Source organism: Camarhynchus parvulus, unplaced genomic scaffold (assembly GCF_901933205.1).
Source record: "Camarhynchus parvulus unplaced genomic scaffold, STF_HiC, whole genome shotgun sequence".
In the NCBI taxonomy this organism is placed as follows: Eukaryota; Metazoa; Chordata; class Aves; order Passeriformes; family Thraupidae; genus Camarhynchus; species Camarhynchus parvulus.
The window spans coordinates 13,229-38,398 of NW_022148380.1; the positions used below are offsets into that span (position 1 = coordinate 13,229).

The following is a 25,170-nucleotide window of genomic DNA, read 5'->3' on the forward strand; positions in this document are numbered from 1 at the left end:
AGGCGTGGGTTATTCAAATGAGAGGTTCCTCACCGGGGGGGGCTTGGCCGCTGAGGCGCCAGCGCGGGGGCGTGTCTATTCTAATGCCTGTCCGGGGGCGCGGTTTATGCTAATCAATTCCTCCCCGTCCTTTCGCGGGGGGGGCCCGGTACAGAGAGGGAGGGTCCCGTTAAACCCCCCCTGACCTTTCAAAGTCCCCTGCCGGTCGTTCCCGGTCCGCGTTGAACGGCGGCGATGTGACGGCCGCGATCAGGCATCGCCGCGAACCCCTAAGCGGCGGGGCCCGGCGGGGTCCTGGCGGCGTTGCCCGTGCGGGGGCGCCTGGGAGACCCCGCGCCGGGCGCCGCTGAGGCCTCACGGTGAGTCCGCCACAAAAAAAAAAAAATTAAAAAATTAAAAAAAAATTAAAAATCCCCAAACGCCCCAAATCCCCGAAAGCCCCGAAACGGCCCCGAATCGCGGCTCTGTCGCGACAGCGGCGGCGACAGCGCGGCCGCGCCCCCTCCCCCCCCTCCCCCCTCAGGCCGGGATTTCCCCCCCCTCCCCCCTCCCGGGGCCGCCGCGCCCCCTCCCCCCCCCCCCTCCCCCCTCCCCGCGCGCACCGGGCCGGGGGGGCGGGGCCCTTCCCCCACCCCCAGCGGGGCCGTTCGGGCCCGGTCCCACCGGGAGCGGGGGGAGGGGAGCGGGGTGGGGCCTTCGGCCTCCTCCTCCTCCTCCTCCTGCTCGTCTTCCTCTTCCTCCTGCTGGCGGCGGGGCGGGCGGTGCGGCCGGGAGCCTTCCTCCCCCTCGTCTTCCTCGTTCTCTGCCTCCCCTTGCTCATCTTCCTCCTCATCTTCCTCCCGCTCCTGCTCTTCCTCCTCTGTGCCTTCCTCAGCCTCTGCTTCCTCCGTCTGCTCATCTTCCTCCTCTTCCTGGGCTGCCTCTGCCTCTTCCTCCTCATCTTCCTCATCCTCACCCTGCTCTGCCTCTTCTTCCTCTTCCTCTGCCCCTTCCTCCTCTTCCTCACCCTGCTCTTCCTCCTCCTCACCTCGCTCTGCCTCCTCTTCCTCACATCCTCCTCTGACTCCTGCTCTTCCTCCTCCGTCCTCCTCCTCCTCCCCGTCCTTCTCTCCGGCTCTTCCTCGTCCTTCTCTGCCTCTTCCTCAGCCTCCTCTGCCTCATCTGCCTCTTATCTTCCTCATCTTCATCCTCCTCTTCCTCACCCTTCTCTGCCTCCCCCTCATCTTCCTCATCGTCTGCCTCTTCTTCCTCCTCTGCCCCGTCCTCAGCCTCCTCATCCTCTTCTTCCTCACCCTGCTCTGCCCCTTCCTCCTCCTCTTCCTCATCTTCCTTTGCCTCCCGCTCTTCCTCTTCCTCCTCTTCGTCTCTGCGCCTTCCTCGTCCTCCTCATCCTCGCCCCGTTCTGCCTCTTCCTCCTCATCTTCCTCGCCTTGCTCTGCCTCCTCTTCCTCATCCTCCTGCGCCTCCTGCTCTTCCTCCTCCGCGCCTTCCTCATCCTCTTCCTCTCTCTCTCTTCCTCCTCCTCGGGTGGTGCTGCTGGGAGCCTTCCTCCTCCTCCTCCTCCTCTTCCTCCCCTTCCTCCTCCTCCTCAGGGCTTTGGGAAGGAGCCGGGCTGGGGCTGCGTGGCCTTCTTCCCCTCCTCCTCCTCCTCCTCCTCCCTGGGGAGCTGCTGCTGTTGGGGCTGGTGCTGGAGCTGTCCCGCTCTTCCTCCTCCTCTTCCTCACCCTCTTCCTCCTTTTCCTCCCGCTCTTCCTCCTCCTCTTCCTCACCCTCTTCATCCTCTTCCTCCACTCTTCCTCCTCCTCTTCCTCCCGCTCTTCCTCCTCCTCCTCCCTTCCTCGCTGCCTCCTGTTCCTCCTCCTCGCTCTGTGTGCCTCCTCCTCCTCCTCTTCCTCCTCCTCTTTCTCTTCCTTTCCTCTTCCTCCTCCTTCTCTTCTTCCCCTTCATTTCCTTCTTCCTCAGCTTCATCTTCGTCTTCCTCATCCTCAGGGTGCCCCTGGCCTGTTCCCCCTTCCTGCTCTTCCTCCTCCTCATCCTCTTCCTCCTCTGCATTCCCTTCTCCTCTTCTTCCTCGCCTTCATCTTCCTCCTCATCCTCAGGGGTTCAGTTCTGGAGCTGCCCCCGGCCTGTCCTGCCCTTCCTCCCCTTCCTCCTCTTCCTCTTTTTGTGCTCTTCCTCCTCCTCTTCCTCCTCATCTTCTCCTCTTCTTCCTCTTCTTCTTTCCCTTCCTCTTCCTCCTCTTCCTCCTCTCCCCCCCCCTCCCAGGGCCCCAAAATCCCCAAAAATCCCAGGAATTGGCCCCAAAATCTTGGGAATTCTCACTGAAATCCCCAAATCCCAAAAATCCCAAATTCATCAAAACCCCCAAAATCCCGGGAATTGACCCCAAAATCTCAAAATTCCCAAAATCCCCAAATCCCAAAAATCCCAAATTCCCCAAACCCCCAAATCCCGGGAATTGACCCCAAAATCTCAAAATCCCCAAAATCCCGGGAATTGACCCCAAATTCTCAAAATCCCCAAATCCCGGGAATTGGCCCCAAAACCCCAAATTCCCCGGAACCCCAAATCCCCCAAAGTCCCTGAAATCTTGGGAATTGACCCCAAAATCCCGGGAATTCTCCCAAGAATCCCCAAATCCCGGGAATTCTCCCCGTCCCGCGTGTCCCTGGCCCTTGGGAATTTCCAAAACAATGTCCAAATTGTTGGGGATTGTTTTGGGAATTCCGGGGTTTTTTTGGAAATGTTGGGGATTTTTTACAGGAATTTGGGGGATTTTCCAGGAATTCCGGATGTCTTTTGGGAATTCCGGGGTTTTTTTGGGAAGGTTGGGGATTTTTTTTGGAATTCCAGGTTTTTTGGGAATGTTGGGGATTTTTTTGGGAATCGGACGATTTTTTGTCAGGAATTTTGGGGATTTTTTGGGAATTCCGGGGATTTTTTGGGAATTCCAGGGTTTTTGTGGGAATGTTGGGGATTTTTTTGGGACTTTTGGGGATGTTTCGGGAATTCCGGATGTTTTTTTGGGAATGTTGGGCGTTTTCGGGAATTCCGGGGGAAATTGAGGCGGGAGGGGGTGGGGCTGGAGCTGAGTCCTGGAGTAACCTCAGAGTAACCCAAGAGTAGCCCTGGAGTATCCCTGGAGTATCCCTGGGGTACTCCTGAAGCGGCCTGGGCGTGTTCCTGGAGTATTCATGGAGTAACCCCGGAGTATCCCTGGAGTAACAACCCCGGCGTACTCCCGGAGTATCCCTGGAGTATCCCTGGTGTAACCCTGGAGTATTCACGGACTGTCCTTGGAGTATCCCTGGAGTAAGGGGTTGGATGCTGGGACTGAGGCTCTGAGTAACCCCAGAGTGTCCTAGGAGTATCCTTGGAGTATCCCCTGAGTATGGGGTGGAATTTGTGCTGTGTGTAACTCCTGAGTAAGAGCTTGGGGCCGGAATTCCCATCTGGAGTATCCCTGGAGTATCCCTGGAGTATGGGGCAGGATGCTGGGAGTGAGGCTCGGAGTATTCCTGGAGTATTAGTGGAGTATTCTCAGAGTATCCCCTGGGTATGGGGTGGACTTTGTGCCGTGTGTAACCCCTGAGTAGGAGCTTGGGGCTGGAATTCCCGTCTGGAGTAACCCTGGAGTATCCCTGGAGTAACCCCGGAGTATCCCTGGAGTATTCACGGCATACCCATGGAGTATTTATGGAGTATCCCCCGAGTATGGGATGGAATCTGTGCTGTGTGTAACGCCTGAGTAGGAGCTTGGGGCTGGAATTCCAGCCTGGAGTATCCCTGGAGTAACCCTGGAGTAACCCTGGAGTAACCCTGGAGTCTGAGGTGCAGGTCCTGGGGTATTACCTGAGCGAGAGGTCAAAGGTCAAACCTGGAGCATCCCCTGAGTAGGAATTTGGGGTTGGAATTCCATCCTGGAGTATCCTCTGAGTATCCCCAGAGTCCATTCCAATCCGGGGCCGTTCCCGGCGATTTTGGGGCTCAAACTGGGAATGGGGAATCCCAAAGTGGGGAATCCCAAAGTGGGAATTCTTCCCAGGAATTCCCTCCCAAAACCGCATAAAAAACGGGAATTTGGGGATTTTCCCCCCAAAACCGCATCAAAAATGAGAATTTTGGGGTTTTCCCTCAGAATTCCCATCAAAAACGGGAATTTGGGGATTTTCCCCCAGAATTCCCATCAAAAATGGGAATTTGGGGATTCCCCCCGGGTTTCTCCCTGGACAAAAAGGGGGAAAAGGCCCCAAATCCGCGATTTTTCCGGAACGTTCCGTGGGTGTGACGCCGGCTCTCGTTGCAGTTGTCATGGATGATGAAGACGGCCGGTGCCTGTTAGATGTCATCTGGTGAGTCCGGAATGTTCTGGAAATTTCCCTGGGAAATGGGGCCAAAAATGGGCGGGAAATGGGGGAAAAAGGAGGGAAATTGCCCCAAAAAAAGGGTGGGAAATGGGAAAAAAACGGGGGGAAATGGTCCCCAAAAAAGGGGAGAAATTACCCAAAAAAAAAGGGGGAAATGGCCCAAAAAAAGGAGAGAAATGGGAAAAAAGAGGGGGGAAATGACCCAAAAAAAAGGGGAAATTACCCAAAAAAAGAGTGGAAAATGACCCCAAAAAAGGGAGGGAAATGGTCCCAAAGAAATGAGGGAAATGGTCAAAAAAAGAGAGGGAAATAGCCCAAAAAAAGGGGCGGGAAATGGGCCAAAAAGGGAGGGAAATTGATCCAAAAAAGGAGGGAAATGGTAAAAAACAAAGGAGGAAAATGGATCAAAAAAAGGAGGGAAACGGTAAAAAAAAAGGAGAGAAATGGCCCAAAAATGGGCGGGAAATGACCCAAAAATGGGAATTTTGGGACGCCGAGCGCGGGAAATCCCAAATTCTGCCGGAATTGCCCCCCTGAGGCTCCTCCCCCTCTCTCCGCAGCGATCCGCAGGCCCTGAACGATTTCCTCCATGGATCCGAGAAGGTGAGCGCTCCCAAATCCCCCAAAATTCCCTTTTTTCCTTAAAAAATCCCGTTTTCCATCCAAAAATCCCATTAAAAAAAACCAACCCTATTCTTCCATTAAAAAATCCAGGTTTTCCTAAAAAAGTCGTATTTGTCCTAAAAAAAAATTCCCCTTTTCCATCAAAAATCCCGTTTTTTTAAATAAACCCATTTTTATTAAAAAGATCCGAGTTTTCCATTTAAGATTCCCATTTTTCCATCCAAAAAAAATCCCATTTTTTCCTTTAAAAAGTCCTATTCTTCCATTTAAAAATTCCCTTGTTTTTCCCATTTCCCCCCATTTTCCCCCATTTTTTCCATTTTTCCCCATTTTCTGCCATTTCCCCCATTTTTTCCATTTTTCCCCATTTTCCCCAATTTCCCCCCATTTTTTCCTGATTTCCCCATTTTTTCCCATTTTTTTCTCATGTTCCCCACATTCCCCCATATTCCCCATTTTTCCTCCCATTTTCCCCTGTTTTTCTGGGTTTTTCCCCCATTTTCCCCCCATTTTCCTGATTTCCCCCCATTTTTTCCCATTTCTTTCTCACGTTCCCCACATTCCTCCCCATATTATTTTTTCCATTTTTCCCATTTTCCCATTTTTTCTCTTTTTTCCCCCGTTTTTCCCCATTTCCCCCATTTTTCCCCCGTTTTTCCCCATTTCCCCGTTTTTCCCCATTTCCCCGGTAATTTTCCCGTTTCCGTTGCAGATTGACAGCGATGATCTCCTGGACAACTCCGGCGACGCCGCCAGCGCCTTCTTCGAGGGGGCCGGGGTGGGTGTGGCCTCACTTTCCCGCCTTTTCGGGTGCAGTTCCCTCCTTTCCCTCCCAGATTTCCCGGGAAAATCTCCTGGACTTTGGGGGGAAATCCTGGGGGGCTCCGTTGGGTTCCGTTGGGTTCTGTTGAGTTCCATTGAGCTCCATTGAGTTCTCTTGGGTTCCGTTGGGTTCCATTGATCTCAGTTGGGCTCCATTGAGTTCCGTTGAGTTCTAGTGAGTTCCATTGAGCTCCATGGAGTTCCATTGGATCCCGTTGAGTTCCGTTGATCTCAGTTGGGTTCCATTGGGTTCCATTGAGCTCTGTTGGGTCCCCAAAACCCTTCTGAGCTCCATTGGGTCCCGTTGAGTTCCATTGGGTTCTGTTGAGCTCCGTTGCCGTTGGGTTCTGTTGGGTTCTGTTGACCCCCATTGGCTTCAGTTGGGTTCCATTGAACTCCGTTGTGTTCTGTTGAGCTCAGTTGCGTTCTGTTGGGTTCCACTGGGCCCCATTGAGCTCCGTTGGGTTCTGTTGAGCTCCATTGGGTTCCATTGGGTTCCATTGGGTTGCATTGACCTCTGTTGGGTCCACCAAAACCCTTCTGAGCTCCATTGGGCCCCATTGAGCTCCATTGAGTTCCTTTGAGTTCTGTTGAGCTCCATTGGGTTTGATTGGCTTCCGTTGAGCTCCATTGGGTTCCCTTGAGTTCCATCGGGCTCCACTGGGTTCCGTTGGGTTCTGATGGATTCTGTTGAGTTCTGTTGAGCTCCATTGGGTTCAATGGTTATGTTGGGTTCCGTTGGGTTCTGTTGAGTTCTGTTGAGCTCCATTGAGTTCCTTTGAGTTCTGTTGAGCTCCATTGAGTTTGGTCGGGTTATGTCGGGTTCCGTTGGGTTCCATTGAGTTCCGTTGAGCTCCATTGGGTTCCATTGAGTTCTGTTGAGCTCCATTGAGTTTGGTTGGGCTATGTTGGGTTCCGTTGACCTCCATTGAGTTCCATTGATCTCCACTGAGCTCCCTTGAGTCCCCCAACCCCCTCTGACCTCCACCCCCCCCTTCCATCCCCCCACGTAACCCCTCCCCCTTTGCCGTCCCCGCAGCTCCATGGCCAGGAGGCCTCGGGGAACCCTCTGAGCTCGGAGCCCAGCCAGCCCCCGGCCAGCGTTGACCTGGACTTCCTGGAGGATGACATCCTGGGCTCCCCGGGCGGCGCCGGCGCGGGCGCCGAGCAGCCGTGCGACATCCTGCAGCAGAGCCTGCAGGAGGCCAACATCACCGAGCAGACCCTGGAGGCCGAGGCCGAGCTGGACCTCGGCTCCTTCCAGCTGCCGGCGCTGCAGCCGGTGGTGCAGGCGGCCGACGGGACCCCCCAGATCTTCTCGGGCGGCGCCGACCTGCTGGGGCTGCAGCCGCCGGCCGTGCTGGCGCCGCAGGCGTTGGTGCAACCTCCCGACGTGGTCAACAAGGCCATCAGCGTGCAGCCCTTCCTGCAGCAGGTGGGGCTGGGCAACGTCACCATCCAGCCCCTGCCCAACCTGCCCGGTTTGCCCAACGGCAGCCCCGGCGGCGCGCTGGGGCTGGGCCCCATCCAGGTGGTCGGCCAGCAGGTGATGGCCATCAACCAACCGGCGGCGCCGCAGCTCCTGGCCAAACCGGCGCCGGTGGCGGCCGTGGGCGGTTACATCGCCCAGCCCGAGGCGGCGGCGGCGGCGCAAGGAGCGGGCTTGGTGATCCAGAAGAGCCTCCCGGCCGTGGCCACCACCACGCTCAACGGCAGCTCGGTGTTCGGCGGCGTCTCGGCGGCGTCGGCGCAGCCGCTCACCGTCACCTCGGGCTTGGGCGGTTCCTTGGTGCCGGCGCCCAACGTCATCATCCACCGCACGCCCACGCCCATCCAGCCCAAGCCCGCCGGCGTGCTGCAGCAGAAGCTCTACCAGATCACGCCCAAACCCTTCGCTCCTGGCGGGACGTTGGCGCTGCCAGCGCGGCGCCGGCAAAGACGCAGCAGAACCTCACCTTCATGGCGGGCAAAGCCGCGCCCAACGTGGTGCTCCAAGGCTTCCCCCCCAACGTCTTCAAGCCGCCGCCGCCTCAGCCGCCGGCGTTGGGCAAATCCATGAGCGTCCACGTGCTCAACCAGGGCGGCTCCATCGTCATCCCGGCGCAGCCCTTCCAAGGGCAGAACCAATTCCTGCTGCCGGGCCAGCTGGCCGGCGCCTCGGCCGTGCCGCTGCCGCAGCCGCTCTCGGCGCTGCCGGTCAACGTCGGCGGCCAGCTCTTACCGGGAGAAACGGCCAAGCTCACATCATCGCCCGGCCAAAGCGCCGGCGCCGGCCAACTCTTAGCCAACCCGCCTTGCGGCGCGCAGCTGCTCAACAAAAACTTGGCCGGGCAGCTGAACCTGGGCCCGGTGTTGGCGTCGCCGGCGCTGGCGGGCACGGCGCCACATCCTGTCGGCGGCGCCCATCCAGCTGCAGCCGGGCCAGCCGGCGCCGGCGCTGTTCCAGATGCCGGTGTCGCTGGCCGGGACCTTGCCCAGCCCCGGCTCGGCGGCGCCGGCGCCCACGGTGATCCAAGGCGTGACCTTGGCCAGCCCCGTGGCCATGCTCAACGCCGGGCGACGGTTTGGGCGCCGCCGTCAACATCAGCGGCCGCCCGGCAGCCCCGCGCGCCGAGGCCCGGGCCGGTGCCGGTTCTGCCGCCGCGCAGCCCCCGGGCGACGCCGGCGCCGGTGCCGGCCCAGCCCAGCCCCGGCCTGGCCGCCAGCCCCGAGAAAATCCTGCTGGGAACGGCGACGGCACCGGCACCGGGGCTGGGGCAGGACGGCGTGCCCATGTTCCTGCAGCAGGTGAGCGCGGCCCTTGGCACCTTCGGGGGCTTTATTGGGGGGTTTTGGGGTTTATTGGGGTTTTTGGGAATTTTTTTGGGGATTTTTGGGGATTTATTGGGGTTTTTTGGAAATTTATTGGGATTTTTTTGGAATTTATTGGGAATTTATTGGGATTTATTGGGGTTTTTTGGGGGTTTTTGGGGATTTATTGGGATTTATTGGGGAACTTCTTGGGAATTTATTGGGGATTTATTGGGAATTTATTGGGTTTTTTGGGGAATTTATTGGGAATTTTTTGGGAATTTATTGGGATTTATTGGGTTTTTTGGGATTTTTGGGGATTTATTGGGATTTTTTTGGGGGAATTTATTGGGAATTTTTTTGGAATTTATTGGGATTTATTGGGTTTTTTGGGATTTTTGGGGATTTATTGGGAATTTTTTGGGAATTTTTTTGGGATTTTTGGGGATTTATTGGGATTTATTGGGAATTTATTAGGGTTTTTTTGGGAATTTATTGGGATTTTTTGGGGGGAATTTATTGGGATTTTTTGGGGAATTTATTGGGATTTATTGGGAATTTTTTTGGGAATTTATTGGGATTTTTTGGGGAATTTATTGGGATTTATTGATATTTTTTGGGAATTTATTGGGAATTTTCTGGGGGGTTTTTGGAATTTATTGGGATTTTTTGGGGAATTTATTGGGATTTATTGGGATTTTTTTGGGAATTTATTGGGAATTTATTGGGGTTTTGGGGGATATTTGGGGAATTTATTGGGATTTTTGTTTTATAGTTTGGGGATTTTTGGGGGATTTTTCTGGAATTTTTGTGAAATCTTTTGAGATATTTAGGGGATTTTTGGGGGATTTTTTTGGATTTGGGGCATCTTTTTATTTTTGAGGGGATATTGGCAGACTTTTTTAGGGATTTTTTTGAGGATTTTTGGGGGATTTTTCAGGGATGTTTTTGGGAATTTGTTGGAAGTTTTTTGGGGATTTTTGGGAAATTTTTGGTAATTTGGGGGGCGTTTTTTGTGAATTTTTGGGGGATATTTTGTGATTTTTTGGGGGGGGATTTTTTGGGCGATGTTTTGGGATTTTGGGGGGATTTTTTGGGAGATTTTGGGGATTTTTAGAGGATTTTGGGGGTTTTTTTGGGGATTTTTTTGGTGATTTCTCAGGATTTTGAGGAGGATTTTTCTAAATTTTTTGGGGAATTTTGGGTGGAATTTATTGGGAGTTTTTGGGGCAGCTTTTTGGGAGTTTTTAGGAGATTTGGGGTGAGGGGATTTGGGGGTTTATGGGAGTTGGGGATTCTTTGCATTCTGAGATTTCTTGGATTTGGGAATTTCCAAGATTTTGGGAATTCGCAGGATTTGGGGATTTCCAGGGGTGGAAAATTGGGATCCGGGGGCACAAATTTGGGAACCAGGGCTGCAAATTTGGGATCCGGGGCTGGATCCCCCCAAATTCCCCCAAATTCCCTGGAATTTTCCCACTCGGGGCCTTTCCCAGCCCTTTTTGCCCCAAATCCCCAAATTTGTGCCCAAATTTCGGCCGCTTCGCCGCCTCAGCGCTCACTAACCCCCGACGCTGCTGCTGCTGCTGCTGCTGCTGCTGCTCGCCTGCGCCCCCAAATCCCCCAAATTCACCCCAAATCCCCAGCAGTTTGCTCCAAATCTGAGAATTCACCCCAAAACCCTCAAAATTTGCCCCAAATCGCCGAAAATTTGCCCCAAACCCCCCAGAACTGGCCCCAAAAACCTCAGAATTCACCCCAAAACCCTCAAATTTTACCCCAAATCTGAGAATTCACCCCAAAACCCCCACAATTTGCCCCAAATCCCCCAAAATTTGCCCCAAACCCCCAGAACTGGCCCCAAAAACCTCAGAATTCACCCCAAAACCTTCAAAATTTACCCCGAATCTCAGAATTGACCCCAAAATCCTGGGAATTCACCCCAAACCCCCATTCCCGCCTCCCAAAACTGCCTGAAAAATCCGATTTGGGGCAGAATTGGGGTTTTGGGGATGCATTGGGGATCTCCTCCAAAACCTCAAAATTTGGGGCTGAATTTGGCCTTTTTGGGGTTCTTCCCAAGCATTTTTTTTCCCTCAATCCCCCAAAACCGTGAACTTTGGGGCTGAATTTGGCTTTTTCGGCTCATTCCCGAGCTGCTTTTTCCCTCAATTCCCGAAAATCTCAAAATTTGGGGCTGAATTTCCCATTTTTGCTACATTCCCAATCCGCTTTTTCCCCAGATTCCCCAAAACCTCAAAATTTGGAGCTGAATTTGCCATTTTCGGCTCATTCCCAAGCAGTTTTTTCCCTCAATCCCCCAAACCCGCGAACTTTGGGGCTGAATTTTCCCGCAAATTCCCCAAAACTGCGAATTTTGGGGCTGGATTTGCCCGTTTTGGGGTTCTTCCCAAGCAGTTTTTTCCCTCAATCCCCCAAAACCGTGAATTTTGGGGCTGAATTTCCCATTTTTGCTGTATTCCCAAACCACTTTTTCCCTAAATCCCCCAAACCCGCCAACTTTGGGGCTGAATTTGGCCTTTTTGGGGTTCTTCCCAAGCATTTTTTTCCCTCAATCCCCCAAAACCGTGAATTTTGGGGCTGAATTTGCCGTTTTCAGCTTGTTCCCGAGCAGCTTTTTCCCTCAATTCCCGAAAATCTCAAAATTTGGGGCTGAATTTCCCATTTTCGTCATTCCCCACTGGTACATTTTGGTGATTCCCAAATCCCCCAAAACCGCGAATTTTGGGGCTGAATTTGGCTTTTTGGGTTCTTCCCAAGCAGTTTTTTTCCCTCAAATCCACCAAACCGGAGGCTGAATTTTTTGGGGCTGAATTTTTCCTTTCAAAGTTGAATTCTCCCCCAAACCCGCCAACTTTGGGGCTGAATTTGGCCTTTTTGGGGTTCTTCCCAAGCATTTTTTTCCCTCAATCCCCCAAAACCGTGAATTTTGGGGCTGAATTTCCCATTTTTGGTGCATTCCCAAACCACTTTTTCCCTAAATCCCCCAAACCCGCCAACTTTGGGGCTGAATTTGGCTTTATTGGCTCATTCCCAAGCAGTTTTTTCCCTCAATCCACCAAACCCGCGAATTTTGGGGGCTGAATTTTCCCGCAAATCCCCCAAACCCGCCAACTTTGGGGCTGGATTTGGCCTTTTTGGGGTTCTTCCCAAGCATTTTTTTCCCTCAATCCCCCAAAACTGCGAACTTTGGGGCTGAATTTCCCATTTTTGGTGCATTCCCAAACCACTTTTTCCCTAAGTCCCCCAAACCCGCCAACTTTGGGGCTGAATTTGGCCTTTTTGGGGTTCTTCCCAAGCATTTTCCCCCTCAATCCCCCAGAAATGCGCATTTCGCGGCCGCCTTTCCCCTTTTCCCCTTTTCCCCGCTGCCGCACTAACGGCGCTCTCGCTGTGGTTCTGTTGCAGCCCAAGCTCTCGGGCGGCTCCCCGGGGGACGCTCCGGCCGCTCTCGCGTCCCCGCTGCCCCCGCAGCCGCCGCTGGCCCGGCCGCCCTCGCAGCCGCGGCCGCCCTCGGAGCCGCCGCCGCCGGCGCTTTTCGCGGCGCCCTTCGCGGAGCCGCCCGAGCCGGGCCCGCCCTTCCCGCCCAAGGGCGCGGCCGCCCCCGCGCTGCTGCCCCCGGAGCCCCCGCGCGGCTTCGCGCTCGTCCCGGCGGCGGCGGCGGCGGCGGCGGCGTTCGGGGCCCCGGCCAAGGGCGGAGCTGAGCGCTTCCAGCAGGTAAAGCTCCAAAAATCCAAAAAATCCTGAATATTGTAAATATTGTAAATGTTGGAAATATTCCTGAGCGCTTCCAGCAGGTAAAGCTCCAAAAATCAAAAAAATCCTGAATATTGTAAATATTGCAAATATTCCTGAGCGCTTCCAGCAGGTAAAGGCCCTAAAAAAATCCAAAATATTGCAAATGTTGTAAATATTGCAAATATTCCTGAGCGCTTCCAGCAGGTAAAGGCCCTAAAAAATCCAAAATATTGTAAATATTGTAAATGTTGGAAATATTCCTGAGCGCTTCCAGCAGGTAAAGGCCCTAAAAAAATCCAAAATATTGTAAATATTGTAAATGTTGGAAATATTCCTGAGCGCTTCCAGCAGGTAAAGGCCTGAGACAAAGCCAAAATTCAAAAATATTGCAAATGTTGTAAATATTGCAAATATTCCTGAGCGCTTCCAGCAGGTAAAGGCCCCAAAAAAATCCCAAATATTGCAAATATTATAAATATTGCAAATATTGTAAATATTCCTGAGCGCTTCCAGCAGGTAAAGCCGAAACAAAGCCAAAAATCCAAAAAATCCTGCATATTGCAAATATTGTAAATATTGCAAATATTCCTGAGCGCTTCCAGCAGGTAAAGCCCTGAAACAAAGCCCAAAAATCCCAAATATTTCAAATATTTCAAATATTCCTGAGCGCTTCCAGCAGGTAATTCCTGGCAATTCCTGAATATTCCGGCGAAATTCCCAGGAAATCCCAAAAATCCCGGCGGAAATCCTGAGGAATTCCCGAGAAATCCCAAAATTCCAGGCTGGGATTTTTGGGGGATTCGGGGATTTTTGGGGGATTCAGGGATTGGATTTGGCATTTTTGGGGGATTGAGGCTCTGAATCTCCCCGGATTTGGGATTTTTGGGATTCAGGGATTGGATCCCGCTGGATTTGGGATTTCAGGGATTTGCTCGTGCTGGATTTGGGATTTTTGGGGGATTGAGGCTCTGGATCCCTCTGGATTTGGGATTTTTGGGTCCGTTCTACCAGGATTTGGGATTTTTGGGGCCATTCCTGACGGGATTTGGGGTTTTGGGATCGTTCTGCCAGGATTTGGGGTTTTTGGGTCCATTCTTTGTGTAATTTGGGGTTTTTAAGGCCGTTTTGACCGGATTTGGGGTTTTAGGGCCATTCTGCTGGGATTTGAGGGTTTTGGGGCTGTTTTGTCAGGATTTGGGGTTTCTGGGGCCGTTCCTGACGGGATTTGGGGTTTCTGGGTCCGGTCCTGACGGGATTTGGGGTTTTTAGGGCCGTTTTGATGGAATTGGAGGTTTTTAGGGCTGTTTTGACAGGATTTGGGATTTTTAGGGCCATTCCTAGCAGGATTTGAGTTTTTTGGGGCCGTTCTGCCGGGATTTGGGATTTTGGGGGCCGTTTTGATGGAATTTGAGGTTTTTGGGGCCGTTCTGTCGGGATTTGGGGTTTTTGGGTCCATTCCTGACAGGATTTGGGGTTTTTAGGGCTGTTCTGTCGGGATTTGGGGTTTTTGGAGCCATTCCTTATAGGATTTGGGATTTTTGAGTCCATTCCTGATGAGATTTGGGATTTTTAGGGCCGATTTAATGGAATTTGAGGTTTTTGGGTCCGTTCCTGACGGGATTTGGGGTTTCTGGGTGCGTTCCTGACGGGATTTGGGGTTTTTAGGGCTGTTTTGATGGAATTTGAGGTTTTCAGGGCTGTTCCTGATGGGATTTGGGGTTTCTGGGTGCATTCCTGACGGGATTTGGGGTTTCTGGGTCCATTCTGACGGGATTTGGGGTTTCTGGGTCCATTCTGACGGGATTTGGGGTTTCTGGGTGCGTTCCTGTCGGCATTTGGGGTTTCTGGGTCCATTCTGACGGGATTTGGGGTTTCTGGGTGCGTTCCTGACGGGATTTGGGGTTTCTGGGTGCGTTCCTGACGGCATTTGGGGTTTTGCAGGTGCCCCAGGGGCTGCTGCTGCAGCCGAAGCCGCCCCCGTCCAGCCCGGCCCCGTTCCCGGCTCCGGCCGCTCCCGTCCTGGTGCCGGCGGCTCCGGCAACGCCCGGCCCGGCCTCAGGTGGGTGCGGGACCCCAAAATCCCAGAGCGCCCCCACGTACCAGAGTCCCAATGTCCCAAAATCCCAGTGTCCCAATGTCCCAGTGTCCCAAAGTTCCAATGTCCCAATACCCCAATGTCCCAAAATCCCAGAATCCCAAAATCCCAAATCCCAGTGTCCCAGTATTGCAAAATCCCAATATCATAAAATCCCAATGTCCCAAAACCCCAGAATCCCAAAATCCCAATATCCCAAAATCCCACACCCCCAGTGTTCCCAATTTCCCAGTGCCACTCCCGGTTTCCCATTCCCGGTAGAATTCCCATTCCCAATTTCCTGTTTCCCATTCCCAGTTTCCCCTGTCCCCAGTCCCATTCCCATTTCCCATCCCCAATTTCCCCAATCCCCGATTTCCTGGTCCCAAATCCCCAATTTCCCCATCTCAAATCCCAAATCTCCGATTTCCTGATCCCAAATCCCCAAATCCCCAATTTCCCAACCCCAAATCCCCAAATCCCCGATTTCCCGCTCCCAGATCCCAAATCCCCAATTCCCAAATCCCAAATCCCCAATCCCCGATTTCCCGATCCCAAATCCCCAATTTCCCGATCCCAAATCCCAAATTCCCCAAATCCCCAATTCCCCAAATCCCCAATCCCCAATCCCAATTCCCGCTGTTTCATTCCCCTTTCCCCATCCCAAATCCCCAACCCCCCCCCCCCCCCCCCCCCCCCCCCCCCCCCCCCTTTCCCTTTTCCCGCTCCCCAAATCCCCAGTTCCCCAATTCCCCAAATCCCCAATCCCAATTCCCACTGTTTCATTCCCCTTTTCCCGATCCCAAATCCCCAATCCCCCAATTCCCCCCCCCCCCCCCATCCCCATCCCAATCCACCCCGCTGTTTCATTCCCCTTTTCCCGCTCCCAAATCCCCAAATCCCCAATTCCCCAAATCCCCAATCCCGATTCCCGCTGTTTCATTCCCCTTTTCCCGATCCCAAATCCCCAATCCCCAATCCCACTTCCCGATCTTTCATTCCCCAAATCCCCAAATCCCCAAATCCCCAATCCCCAATCCCCCCGATCCCACCCCCCCGATCCCAAATCCCCAATCCCCAAATCCCCAATCCCCAATCCCGATTCCCACTGTTTCATTCCCCTTTTCCCGATCCCAAATCCCCCCCCCAAATCCCCCCCCAAATCCCCCCAATCCCCAATCCCCCCCACCCCAATCCACCCCCCCTCCACCAAATCATCATCAAATCCCAATTCCCAAATCCCCACCCCAAATCCCCAATCCCCAATCCCCCCCACTGTTTCATTCCCTTTCCCTATCCCAAATCCCAAATCCCCAAATCCCGGGCCAATCCCACCCCCGGGCCCGATTCCCCTTTCCCGGGGCCGCCGCCGCGTGCTCAGGCCCCGCCGCCCTCTCAGGCCCCTGGCCCCCCTGGCCCCGGCCCCCCGCCCCCCGGGAAAGCGGCCCGCCCCCCCCCAGCGGCCCCTGCCCCTCCCCGCAGCCCGCCCAGGTGAGCCCCTCCCCCATTGGCTTTTGTCCTTTTTTCGCATTTTTCCTTTTTTTCCCAAGGTCTTCTCTTAATTCTGGTTTTTTCCACTTAATTTTAATTTTTTTCCCATTTTAATTCCATTTTTCCCATTTTAATTCCATTTTTTCCCATTTTAATTCCATTTTTTCCACTTGATTTTCAAGGTTTTTTCCCCTTTAATTCAGTTTTTCCTCCACTTAATTCCAATTTTTTCCCCCTTTAATTCCACTTTTTCCCTCTATAATTCCTTTTTTTTCCCATTTAATTCAATTTTCTCCCCTTCAATTCCAGTTTTCCCTCTTTGTTTCCAAGGTTTTCCCCTTTAATTCCATTTTTTCCCACTCGAATTCCATTTTTCCTCCTTGAATTCCATTTTCCCCAGGTTTTCCCCTTTGGGGTCCCCCCCTTTCCCAGCTCCAGGAATTTGCTGGGGTTTTCCCAACTTTTTCCTATTTTTCTCCATTTTTTCCCCATTTTTCCCCAGTTATTTCCCAATTTCCCAAATTTTCCTATTTTATCCCAATTCTTCCCCATTTTTTTCCAATCTATTCCAATTTTCCCTCAATTCTTTCCCATTTTTCCCCCCCATTTTCCCCATTTTTTTCCCATTTTTTCCCATTTTCCCCAATTTTTCCCCCAATTTTTCCCCATTTTTTCCCATTTTTCCCATTTCCCAATTTTCCCCCAATTTTTTCCCATTTCCCCCAGTTTTTCCCCATTTTTTCCCCTATTTTTTTCCATTTTTTCCCATTTTCCCCAATTTTCCCCATTTTTTCCCCTTTTTTCCCATTTTTTCCACAATTTTCCCCAATTTTCCCCCATTTTTTTCCCATTTTTTCCCATTTCCCCCAATTTTTCCCCATTTTTTTCCCATTTTTTGTCCCATTTTCCCCCCATTTTTCCCATTTTTCCCATTTTTTTCCCATTTTTTCCCATTTTCCCCAACTTTTCCCCAATTTTTCCCCAATTTTATCCCATTTTTCCACAATTTTCCCCAATTTTCCCCACTTTTCCCCCTGTTCCCTTCCCAACTTTTCCCCCCCATGCCCCATTTTTTCCCATTTTCAAAATCCCCCAAATTTTCCCCAAAACCCATCTCGGAATTTTTCCTAAAATTTTTTCCCATTTTTCCCATTTTCCCAAAAATTCGAGCATTTTCCCAAAAGGCCCCCGCGGCTCAAGGCCCCCCACCCCAAAATGGCCCCTGGCCCGCACCGATTGTCCCAAAATCCCCCAAATTCACCCCAAAATCTGGGGATTGATCTAAAATCCCCAGAATTCACCCCAAAATCTGGGGATTGTCCCAAAATCCCCCAAATTCACCCCAAAATCTGGGGATTGACCTAAAATCCACAGAATTCACCCCAAAATCTGGAGATTGTCCCAAAATCCCCCAAATTCACCCCAAAATCTGGAGATTGTCCCAAAATCCCCCAAATTCACCCCAAAATCTGGGGATTGACCTAAAATCCCCAAATTCACCCCAAAATCTGGAGATTGTCCCAAAATCCCCCACCACCCCCAAAATCTGGGATTGACCCAAAATCCCCCAAATTCACCCCAAAAATCTGGGGATTGACCCAAAATCCCCCAAATTCACCCCAAAATCTGGAGATTGACCTAAAATCCACAGAATTCACCCCAAAATCTGGGGATTGACCTAAAATCCACAGAATTCACCCCAAAATCCCCCAAATTCACCCCAAAATCTGGAGATTGTCCCAAAATCCCCAAATTCACCCCAAAATCTGGAGATTGTCCCAAAATCCCCCAAATTCACCCCAAAATCTGGGATTGTCCCAAAATCCCCCAAATTCACCCCAAAATCTGGAGATTGTCCCAAAATCCCCCAAATTCACCCCAAAATCTGGGGATTGATCTAAAATCCCCAGAATTCACCCCAAAATCTGGGGATTGTCCCAAAATCCCCCAAATTCACCCCAAAATCTGGGGATTGTCCCAAAATCCCCCAAATTCACCCCAAAATCTGGGGATTGACCTAAAATCCATAGAATTCACCCCAAAATCCGCCGACCCCAAAACCTAGAATTACCCAAAATCCCCAAATTCACCCCAAAATCTGGGGATTGACCTAAAATCCCCAAATTCACCCCAAAATCTGGGGATTGACCTAAAATCCACAGAATTCACCCCAAAATCTGGAGATTGACCCAAAATCCCCCAAATTCACCCCAAAATCTGGGGATTGACCCGAAATTCTTGGGAATTCTCCCAAATTCTTGGGAATGACCCAAAATCCTGGGAATTGCCCCCAAATCCTGGGAATTGACACAAAATCCTGGGATTTCTCCTCGAAATTTGAGAATTCTCCCAAAATCCCGGGAATTCTCCCCAAATTCGTGGGAATTCTCCCCAAAATCCCAAGAATTGACCCCAAAATTTGGGAATTGCCCCAAAATCCTGAGATTTCACCCCAAAATTCAGGGAATTCTTCCCCAATCCTGGAATTTCCCCCAAATCTGGGGATTTCTCCCGAAAACTTGTGAATTTTACCCCAGAATTTCAGGAATTGAACCCAAAATCTGGGAATTCTCCCCCAAAATCCCTGGGATTGACCCCAAACCCTGGGAAATGACCCCAAATCCCTGGGATTTCACCCCAAATCTGATAATTGACCCCAAATCCCGGTAGTTTACCCCAAAATCTTGGGAATTCTCCCCAAAATCTCAAGAATTGACCCCGAAATTTGGGAATTGCCCCAGAATCCTGGTAATTGTCCCCAGATCCTGAGATTTCACCCCAAAATTCTGGGAATTGCTCCCAAATCCTGGAATTTCCCCCAAATCTGGGGATTTCTCCCAAAAACTTGTGAATTTTATCCCAAAATTTCAGGAATTGAACCCAAAATCCCTGGAAATGACCCCAAATCCCTGGGATTTCACCCCAAATCTGATAATTGACCCAAAGTCCCGGTAGTTTACCCCAAAATCTTGGGAATTCTCCCCAAAATCTCAAGAATTGACCCCGAAATTTGAGAATTGCCCCCAAATCCTGGAAATTCACCCCAAAATCCTGGGAATTGTCCCCAAATCATGGGAATTGCCCCCAAATGCCCCGAGCTGTCCCCAGATGCCCCGAGCTGTCCCCGGCCGTGGGGAATTTTCCCAAATCCCGGGGATTTGGCCCCAATCCCGGCTCTCTCGGCAGCTGGAGCCGAAGGTGGCGCTGAAGAAGCCGCTGGTGCTGCAGCCCAGTAAGGAGGCCTGGTGAGGAACTGGGACGGACTGGTTTGTACTGGGAGGGACTGGGAGGGGACTGGGGGTTACTGGTTTATACTGGGAGGGACTGGGAGGGGACTGGGGGTTACTGGTTTATACTGGGAGGGACTGGGAGGGACTGGGAGGGACTGGTTTATACTGGGAGGGGATTGGGGGTTACTGGTTTATACTGGGAGGGACTGGGAGGGGATTGGGGGTTACTGGTTTATACTGGGAGGGGATTGGGGGTTACTGGTTTATACTGGGAGGGATTGGGAGGGACTGGTTTATACTGGGAGGGAACTGGGATGGGATTGGGGGTTACTGGTTTATACTAGGAGGGCACTGGTTTATACTGGTTTATACTGGGAGGAGATTGGGGGTTATTGGTTTATACTGGGAGGGACTGGGATTGAACTGGGGGGACTGGTTTATACTGGGAGGGCACTGGTTTATGCTGGGATCAAACTGGGAGGGACTGGGGGGGACTGGGAGTTACTGGTTTATACTGGGAGGGACTGGGAATGGACTGGGATTGAACTGGGAGGGACTGGGATCAAACTGGGATGGACTGGGATTGAACTGGGAGGGACTGGGATCAAACTGGGAGGAACTGGGATAAACTGGGAGGGACTGGGGGGGACTGGGAGTTACTGGTTTATACTGGGAGGCACTGGGATTGAACTGAGATTGAACTGGGCGTTACTGGTTTATACTGGGAGGGACTGGGAATGGACTGGGATTGAACTGGGAAGGACTGGGATAAACTGGGAGGGACTGAGAGGGAACTGGGTAAATTGGGGTTGAACTGGGAGGGACTGGGCATTACTGGTTTGTACTGGGAGGCACTGGGATTGAACTGGGAGGGACTGGGCGTTACTGGTTTATACTGGGAGGCACTGGGATTGAACTGGGAGGGACTGGGCGTTACTGGTTTATACTGGGAGGCACTGGGGTTGAACTGGGAGGGACTGGGCGTTACTGGTTTATACTGGGAGGCACTGGGGTTGAACTGGGAGGGACTGGGCGTTACTGGTTTATACTGGGAGGCACTGGCATAACGGTGCAATTCTGTCCAGAATCGCCCCAAAACCTGAACTTTTGTTGACGCTTCTCTCACAAACCGCGACTTCCATTCCGTATTCCTCCCGAGTGAAGTTTCACCCGGAGAATTCCGGTTTCTCTCCCCTTTGCCCAAATCTGGGCGTTTTCCCCCCGATCCGCAGCCTCCTGGAGCAGCTGCACAAGCACCAGGGCGCCGTCCTGCAGCCCGAGCTGCGCTCGCCCTTCCGCTCGCTGGGCGACGCGCTGAGGCGCCTCCTGCCCTACCACGTGTACCAGGGCGTGCTGCCGGGGGAGAGCGAGTGCCAGAGAGGTGAGAATATCGCGATATAGCAACTATCGCGATAGTCAATGGGGATGTAATGGGGATATCGCGATATTGGGGGCAATGGGCACGCCCTGAGGAGGCTCCTGCCCTACCACGTGTACCAGGGCGTGCTGCCGGGGGAGAGCGAGTGCCAGAGAGGTGAGAATATCGCGATATAGTCACGATAGTCAATGGGGATATCGCGATATTGGGGACAATGGGCACGCCCTGAGGAGGCTCCTGCCCTACCACGTGTACCAGGGCGTGCTGCCGGGGGAGAGCGAGTGCCAGAGAGGTGAGAATATCGCGATATAGTCACGATAGTCAATGGGGTTAATGGGGATGTAATGGGGATATCGCGATATTGGGGGCAATGGGCACGCCCTGAGGCGGCTCCTGCCCTACCACGTGTACCAGGGCGTGCTGCCGGGGGAGAGCGAGTGCCAGAGAGGTGAGAATATCGCGATATAGTCACGATAGTCAATGGGGATATCGCGATATTGGGGGCAATGGGCATGCCCTGAGGCGCCTCCTGCCCTACCACGTGTACCAGGGGGTGTTACCTGGGGAAACAGAGTGTCAGCGAGGTATTTATATCGCGATAGTCGCGATAGTCAATGGGGATATCGTGATAGTCAATGGGGATAATGGCATTAATCAAATCCCCATCAATTCCCCATTAATTCCCCATTACTCTCCCATTAATTTCACCTTAATCTCGCATTAATTTCTGCTAATTCCCCGTTACTCCCCATTAATCCCCATTAATTCCCCATTAATTCCCACCAATTCCCCATCAATCCCTCATTAATCTCCCATTGATTCCCCAATAATTCCCCATTAATCCCCCATTAATCTCCCATTAATTCCTGTTAATCCCCCATGGATTCCCCATTAATTGCCATCAATTCCCCATTTATTCCCCAATAATTCCCCATTAATTCCCATTAATCTCCTATTAATTCCCATTACTTTCACCTTAATCTCACATTAATTTCTCATTAATTCCCCACTGTTTCCTCATCAATTCCCCACCAATCCCCCATTAATCCCCCCCCATTAATTAACCCCCCCATTAATTAATTAACCGCTCCCCCCCTTGCAGTGGACGAGGAGTTCGAGGCGGTGTCGGAGCAGCTCCTGCGCCGCACCCGGGCCATGCTCAACAAGTACCGGCTGCTGCTGCTCGAGGAGTCCCGGGTGAGACCCCCGGGACCCCCTGGGACCCCCCAAACCCCCCAGGACCCCCTCTGACCCCCCCCCGGCTGCTGCTGCTCGGGGAGTCCCGGGTGAGACCCCCGGGACCCCCAAACCTCCCCCTGGGACCCCCAGACTCCCCCAGGGACCCCCTGAACCCCCCGGGACCCCCTGGGACCCCCCAAACACCGGGGGAATCCCGGGGACCCCCGCCTGACCCCCCCGTTGGCCCCGCAGCGCTCGAGCCCCTCGGCGGAGATGGTGATGATCGATCGCATCTTCATCCAGGAGGAGAAAACGGCGCTGGCGCTCGACCGGCAGCTGGCCCGGGACAGGCCCGGTGCGGAACCCAGCCGGGATAACAACGGGGCGGGGTTTGGGGCGGGAGCCCCGGGAAAATGGGGCGGGAATCCCGGGAAATGGGGCGGGGTCCATGGGACCGGCAGCTGGCCCGGGACAGGCCCGGTGCGGAACCCAGCCGGGATAACAACGGGGCGGGGTTTGGGGCGGGAGCCCCGGGAAAATGGGGCGGGAATCCCGGGAAATGGGGCGGGAATCCCGGGAAATGGGGCGGGGTCCATGGGACCGGCAGCTGGCCCGGACAGGCCCGGTGCGGAAGCCAGCCGGGATAACAACGGGGCGGGGATTGGGGCGGGAATCCCGGGAAAATGGCGCGGGAATCCCGGGAAATGGGGCGGGAATCCCGGGAAATGGGGCGGGAATCCCGGGAAATGGGGCGGGGTCCATGGGACCGGCAGCTGGCCCGGGACAGGCCCGGTGCGGAAGCCAGCCGGGATAACAACGGGGCGGGGATTGGGGCGGGAATCCCGGGAAAATGGCGCGGGAATCCCGGGAAATGGGGCGGGAATCCCGGGAAATGGGGCGGGGTCCGGGAAATGGGGCGGGACCGATGGGAACGGGGCGGGAATCCCCAGGGATGGGGTTGGAATCGCGGGAACGGGGCGGGATCAATGGGAACGGGGCGGGGTCAATGGGAACGGGGCGGGATCCATGGGAACGGGGCGGGATCAATGGGAACGGGGCGGGATCAATGGGAACGGGGCGGGATCCATGGGAACGGGGCGGGATCAATGGGAACGGGGCGGGATCAATGGGAACGGGGCGGGATCCATGGGAACGGGGCGGGATCCATGGGAACGGGGCGGGATCAATGGGAACGGGGCGGGAATCCCCGGGGATGGGGTTGGAATCGCGGGAATGGGGCGGGAATTGGGGCGGGAATCCCGCTGGGAATGGGGGTGTCGGGTTTCGTGGGGCTGTCGGGATGGAATTCCCGGGGTTTGGCAGCAAATTCCTGGGAACTCACCCAAAGTCCTGTGAAAAAAACGAGGGTCAATCAAAAGCTTATTAAGGGTCAATTAAAGGTCAATTAGGGGTCAATTAAAGGGATCAATCAAGGGCCAATTAAAGGTCAATTAAAGGGATCAATCAAGGGCCAATTAAAGGTCAATTAGGGGTCAATTAAAGGGGTCCATCAAGGGCCAATTAAAGGTCAGTGAAGGGCCAATTAAAAGGGGAAATCGAGGGCTAATTAAGGGTCAATTGAAAGTCAATTAAAGGGGTCAATTAAGGGTCAGTTAAGGGTCTGTGCAAGGTCCAGGTGCAGCCTCTGGATCTTTGGGATCCCTCGGGATGAATCGCGCGGGGAAAAGGGAAATTTTGGGCGGGAAACGGGGGAAATTACTGCGATTAATATGCAGATGAGCTCTAATTAATGACCCGTCTCCTTTCCCTTGCAGACGAATACGTCTCCTCCTCATCCTCATCCTCATCCTCATCCTCGTCTTCCTCCCCCCACCCCTTCCCCCCTTCCTCCTCCTCCTCCTCCTCCTCCCTGCCCCTCCCCCAACCCTCCCCGGCCCCTCCCCGCCCGCCCCTCCCCCCCCGGCCCCCCCCAAGCTGCTGATCAAGCACGGGGGGGGCTCCCCCAGCGTCACGTGGTTGGGGGAACCCCGGGATTCCCCCGCCCCGAGGGGGGGGGGAGGGGGCGGCGAGGAGGAGGCGCTGCCCTCGCGGAGCCGCCCCCCGATGATGAAGACGTACGAGGCGCGGAGCCGCATCGGCCTCAAGCTGAAGATCAAGCAGGAGGCCGGGCTGAGCAAGGTGATCCACAACACGGCGCTGGATCCGCCCGGGATCCCCCACGCCGGGATCCACCACCCACAGCAGCCGGGCATGGGACAGCAGCAGCTCAACGGATCCCTGGAGAAAAAATCCCCGATCCCGGCGGGAAACACCGGGGGGAACAGCGGCGGCGGAACCGCGCCGTGCCGGCTGCCGCTGAGGAAAACCTACCGGGAGATCAACCGGGACGTCAGCCGGGAGCACCACCGGGACATCAACCGGGAGCACCACCGGGAAATCAACCGGGAGCACCACCGGGAGATGAACCGGGAGCACCACCGGGAGATGAACCGGGAGCACCGGGAGATCCGAGACAACCGGGAGCACCGGGAGATGAACCGGGATCTGCTGCGGGAGCTCCCCCCCGAGCCCCGGGAGCCTCCGCGCTCCGAGCGCCGCCCGGTGATCACGGCCCTGCGCCGGGAGCCCGGCTCCGCCGCCCGCGTCGTCCGTGCCGGGAAAGGCCCCCCCGAGGAGCCGTCGGACGGGGAGGATGAGGAGGAGGAGGAGGAGGAGGACGAGGACGAGGAGGAGGACGAGGAGGAGGAGGAAGGCTGCGGGACGTGGGGCGGGAAGCGGCGGCGGGCGGAGGCCGAGGTGGACAAGGCGTCGTTCAGCAGCGACAGCCCCCAGGACGATTCGCTGAGCGAGCACCTGCAGAGCGCCATCGACAGCATCCTCAACCTGCAGCAGCGCCGGGAACGCCGCGCCGGGAACGGCCGCGCCGGGATCGGCCCCGCCGGGATCAGCCCCGCCCGGAGCCGCCGCGACCCCGCCCTTCCCGGGACCCCTCGTGCCCCCCCCCAGCCACAACGGCGGCCTCGGAGCCGCCCGGACGTGCACCAGATGACGGCGGGGGGGCAAAGGACACCGGGATGGGGACACCGGGATAACGGGAGCGCACCGGGATCTCACCGGGATCTCACCGGGATCTGATCGGGAGACTGGGATCAGGCCACCGGGATCTGACCGGGATCAGGAGCTGACCGGGACACCGGGACCGGGATCAGACCAGGAATGGGACACCGGGAATGGGATTCCGGGATCCAGAATGGAACAGGACACCGGGAGCTGACCGGGGCACCGGGAACAGAACAGGACGCCGGGATTGGAATGGGACTGGGATACCGGGAACGGGATCAGGAGACCCAGATCCAGCCGGGACACCAGGAACGGAACGAGATCGAGACACCGGGATCAGACCAGGATCCAGCTGGGATCCAACCGGGACGCCGGGAACAGACTGGGATTGGGACAGCGGGAATGGACCGGGATTGGGAACGGGAATGGGAATGG

At 54.2% G+C, this 25,170-nt stretch overlaps 1 protein-coding gene across 1 annotated transcript; it reads left to right on the forward strand.

Annotated features, from left to right (window-relative positions):
- The first annotated feature begins 311 nt into the window (after nt 1-311).
- On the forward strand, nt 312-25,170 carry BICRA (BRD4 interacting chromatin remodeling complex associated protein). The gene is given in 16 exon segments (XM_030970385.1): nt 312-359; nt 4,307-4,352; nt 4,928-4,970; nt 5,704-5,769; nt 6,853-7,720; nt 7,723-8,195; nt 8,197-8,505; nt 12,033-12,341; nt 14,304-14,421; nt 15,818-15,927; nt 19,114-19,172; nt 20,390-20,538; nt 21,638-21,732; nt 21,967-22,069; nt 23,490-23,584; nt 23,587-25,170. Coding segments are annotated over 15 exon segments (4,062 nt in total). The 5' UTR covers nt 312-359; nt 4,307-4,311; the 3' UTR covers nt 24,811-25,170.